At 46.8% G+C, this 4,418-nt stretch overlaps 1 protein-coding gene across 1 annotated transcript; it reads left to right on the top strand.

Annotated features, from left to right (window-relative positions):
• The first annotated feature begins 269 nt into the window (after positions 1–269).
• LOC106321500 lies at positions 270–2,381 on the top strand. The gene is made up of 3 exons (XM_013759759.1): positions 270–605; positions 801–1,595; positions 1,674–2,381. Exons 1-3 carry the CDS (start codon positions 270–272, stop codon positions 2,379–2,381), a joined length of 1,839 nt encoding a protein of 612 aa, XP_013615213.1.
• Positions 2,382–4,418: the final 2,037 nt, after the last annotated feature.

The following is a 4,418-nucleotide window of genomic DNA, read 5'->3' as shown; positions in this document are numbered from 1 at the left end:
TGGTGTTCTTGAACCTTGCAATCGGCTAGAACATAGGTGTTCTCAACAATTCATGAAAACTTTGATCCTAGGAATTCTCAGACTAAATAGGATTCATCGTGTTATTGTAGCGTGAGCTACATTAGTTGGTATCAGAGACAACCGTTTTTGATTTCTCAATCGGAAACTTGATCATGGCACCACGAAAATTTACCGACGAACAATTGGAGGAGATCCGCCAAATGTTCGAAACGTTTACCGCGAGTTTGCAGACTACCTTACAAACCTCGATGGAAAACGCTTTAACCACCGTTCTTCATGCTCAACGTGAACAGCGGGATGTTCAGGGAAATCAACAACAGCGTCAAGAGAGGCCTCGCAACGCCCAGGTTGATGTTTCTGATGATGAAGAGCTCGCCGAAAACCTATTCGCTGCTCAGGGTCACGATCAACGCGATCGCCGTGGTCAACACCAAGACGCTCGCCATGATGACCATGATCAACGACTACATGAACGGTGGGAAACGGGTTTTCGTTCTGAAATCCCAGAATTCTTGGGAACTTTAAACCCCGAGGATTTTATTGATTGTACTCATATGGTAGAAGAGATCTTAGAGTTCAAACAAGTGCCTCCAGAGATGTGAGTTTCGCTTGTCGTCACCCGTTTCAAAGGTCGCGCCATGGCATGGTGGCAACAACTCAAGGAATCTCGGAGACAAATCAGCAAGCAACACATTGATTCATGGGAACGACTTCTTAAACATAGGCGTCGCAACTTCCTACCTTAAAACTATGAACGCACTCTGTATAACAAATTACAGAATCTGCGCCAGGGAGACCGCTCGGTTGACGAATATGCAACAGACTTCTTTCACTTCGCATCACGCATACCGGCACCGGAATCAGAATCTCAAATGATTTCGAGATTCATTGGAGGGTTAAGAACTCAGCTACAGAACACACTGCAACAATTCAATCCCTCTTCGGTCTCAGAAGCTCACCAACGTGCAGCAGCCATGGAAGTTCAGCTTCGCACTTCATGGTCGTTGGGCTCCCCTAGACCGCGTGGCCAACAGGCTTCGTCAAGCGAAGCGACACCCAGTGCTGATAAACAGAATGTACGTCCGGACGATACCAAAGCATGGAACATGACGGACTCAATCGCGGCTTCTCGCCCAGCGAGACCTAATGCATTACGATGCTTCACGTGTGGCGAAAGAGGACACATACAAACGGCATGTCCAAATAAGACGCGTAGAGGCTTGGTGGCGCATTATACTGACGAGACTGGTCCACAATATAATGATTACGAATCAGATCATGACGAACAGGGTGATATGATACAAGGCGATACTGGTGTCTGTTTGGTTCTCCACCGCAGCTGCCTACAACCTCAAACATCAAATGATTCGTGGCTTTGCTCTAACCTGTTTCGTACTACTTGCACGATTCAAGGAAAGGTTTGCAAGCTGATCATTGATTCAGGGAGCAGCTCCAACTTGATCACACAAGAGGCTGTGCGTAAACTCGGCTTCAAAACAACTCCTCACCCGTCGCCTTACAAGCTAGCTTGGTTGAACGCTAGCACTGATCTCTTCGTCTCAAAACAAACTTTGGTTGCTTTCTCGATTGGATCCTATAAAGATGAAGTCTTATGTGACGTAGCGCCAATGGATGTGTGCCATTTACTTTAGGGGAGACCGTGGCAATACGACAGATATGCAACTCATCATGGTCGCAATAACACTCATATGTTTGTATACGGCGATCGCACCGTTACCTTGCTACCCTCAAAGGAACTAGGTGACAAAGTGGAGCCAGTACTACACAACGATCAGAAACATCACACTCAATCTCTCATCACCTTACCTAAGGCCGCATTTGAAGCAGAGCTCGTGTCGTCACCAACTATCTTGGCGATCGTCGCGGTCCCATGCATGGCGGCATCAACAAATACAGTCCCTGCACCATTTACGGATCTACTTACCGAGTTTCAAGATATGTTTCCGGACGAGTTTCCACAAGAGTTACCACCATTACGCGATATTCAACACCACATAGACTTGGTTCCTAATTCAGTCTTACCGAACCGGCCACACTACCATATGAGCCCTCAAGAGCATGATGAACTTAGACGGCAAGTAGGGGATTTGCTTGCTAAAGGTCTTATACGAGAAAGCCTGAGTCGAACCACAGTGCCTGCTCTCCTAATTCCCAAAAAGGACGGCTCATGGCGAATGTGTGTCGACAGTCGAGCAATTAACAAAATCACAGTGAGATATCGTTTTCCTATACCTCGTCTTGATGATTTGCTTGATCAAATAGGACATGCGGTAATTTTCACCAAACTAGACTTGAAGAGTGGCTATCATCAAATATGCATCCGACCTGGCGATGAATAGAAAACAGCTTTTAAGACGCGGGAAGGACTATTTGAATGGATGGTCATGCCGTTTGGCCTATCCAATTCTCCAAGTACGTTCATGCGAGTCATGAATCAAGCCCTGCGTCCATTCATTGGCAAATTTGTGGTCGTCTACTTCGATGACATACTCATATTTAGCTCATCATTGCCGACACATATGGAACATCTCCGAGAAGTGTTGACAGTGCTGCGCCGCGAGAAGCTTTATGCGGCTAAACAGAAGTGTGTTTTTGGTACCAATGAGGTTCTTTTCCTCGGGTATATTGGGTCTACGCGAGGTCTTGAAGCCGACCCTAGGAAGTTCGAATCTATTTGTTCACGGCCGACGCCGACGCCGACAAAAATCAGTGCGGTTCGAAGTTTTCATGGTCTTGCGTCATTCTACCGATGTTTTGTTCATCACTTCAGCTCCATTACAGTGCCTTTGACAGACTGTATGCGTGGTCAATCTTTCCTCTGGACCCCAGCCGCAGATGATGCTTTCCAAACCATCGAAGAGAAGCTCACATCGGCCCCTATATTAGTCCTACCCGACTTTGATAGTGTCTTTGAACTACATACGGACGCTTGTAAGTTGGGCATTGGAGCTGTCCTTAGTCAGCAAGGAAGACCGGTGGCGTTCTTTAGCGAAACGATTGCCGGTTCTCGGGCACAGTACAGCACATATGATGTGGAATTCTATGCGATTGTACAAGCGATCAAACATTGGAGACACTATTTTTTCCATCAGGAATTTATCCTTTACACTGATCATGATGCTTTAAAACATTTGGGCAGTCAGGATAAAATTTCTGCTCGGCACGCTTCGTGGATCGCTTTTCTCCACCAATTCACTTTTGTTATCAAGCATCTCTCAGGTCGAACTAACAAGGTGGGAGATGCTCTTAGTCGACGCCATGCGCTTGTCTCCACTCTCCATACTATGGTGCCTGGGTTTGCGGTCTTGACAGAGCTTTATCCATAAGATAGTTTTTTTGGCCCTATATGGAAGGACTTACATGAAGATCGGCGTTCTGAGTACTCCCTCGTTGATGGGTTTGTGTTTCGCTAGAACAGACTTTGTGTGCCAGAGTGCAGTCTCCGCCTGCAGCTCATAAAAGAATTACATACAGAAGGGCATGTGGGTCGTGATCGTACGATACAGTTGGTCGCATCCTCGTATTTTTGGCCGAGTCTTCGGCGCGACGTGATCCATTTTGTGGAGCGGTGTGTCGTCTGTCAGCAGTCAAAAGGGCATGCCTCCAACAGCGGACTATACATGCCATTGCCTATCCCAACTCAACATTGGACAGATATCAGCATGTATTTTGTTCTTGGCCTTCCTCGCACTCAACGTGGTAACGATTCTATTTTCGTTATTGTGGATCGATTTTCGAAGATGGTGCATTTTGTGGCATGTAAGAAAGCTACATATGCGCTACAAGTAGCTCACCTCTTCTTTCGCGAAGTCTACCGTCTCCATGGTCTACCGTTATCCATTGTTTATGATCGAGACTCTCGTTTCCTTAGCCATTTTTGGCGGTCCCTGTGGAAACTCTTGCGAACTAGTCTTGATATGAGCATTGCATACCATCCCCAGTCTGATGGCCAGACAGAGGTCGTCAATCGGTCCCTTGGTAACATGCTTCGGTGTCTCGTGGGCGATAATATCAGGACGTGGGATACAGTATTAGGCAAGGCAGAATTTGCCCACAACCACGCAGTGAATCGTAGTACCGGGTTTTGTCCTTTCCGGGTTGTTTACGGACTGATACCTCGTGGTCCTCTTGATCTCGGTGTTCCTCCGGATTTGTTGAGAGATAATGCTCAGGCTGTTGACTTTGTTGGGTCCTTGACTCACATTCATGGGCAGGTTCATGACACTTTGCAGGTTTCTTCCGCCAAGTATAAAGAAGCCGCTGATCGATATCGGCGCGACTTGCAGTTCCGAGTGGGTGATCGTGTATGGGCTGTGTTAATTAAAGATCGTTTTTCTCCGGGAACTTATAACAAGCTCAAAGCAAGAAAGATCGGG

Source organism: Brassica oleracea, unplaced genomic scaffold (genome assembly GCF_000695525.1).
Source record: "Brassica oleracea var. oleracea cultivar TO1000 unplaced genomic scaffold, BOL UnpScaffold01808, whole genome shotgun sequence".
In the NCBI taxonomy this organism is placed as follows: Eukaryota; Viridiplantae; Streptophyta; class Magnoliopsida; order Brassicales; family Brassicaceae; genus Brassica; species Brassica oleracea.
Note: the sequence above shows the minus strand (reverse complement) of the source record. Positions and strands in the feature narration are given on the sequence as shown.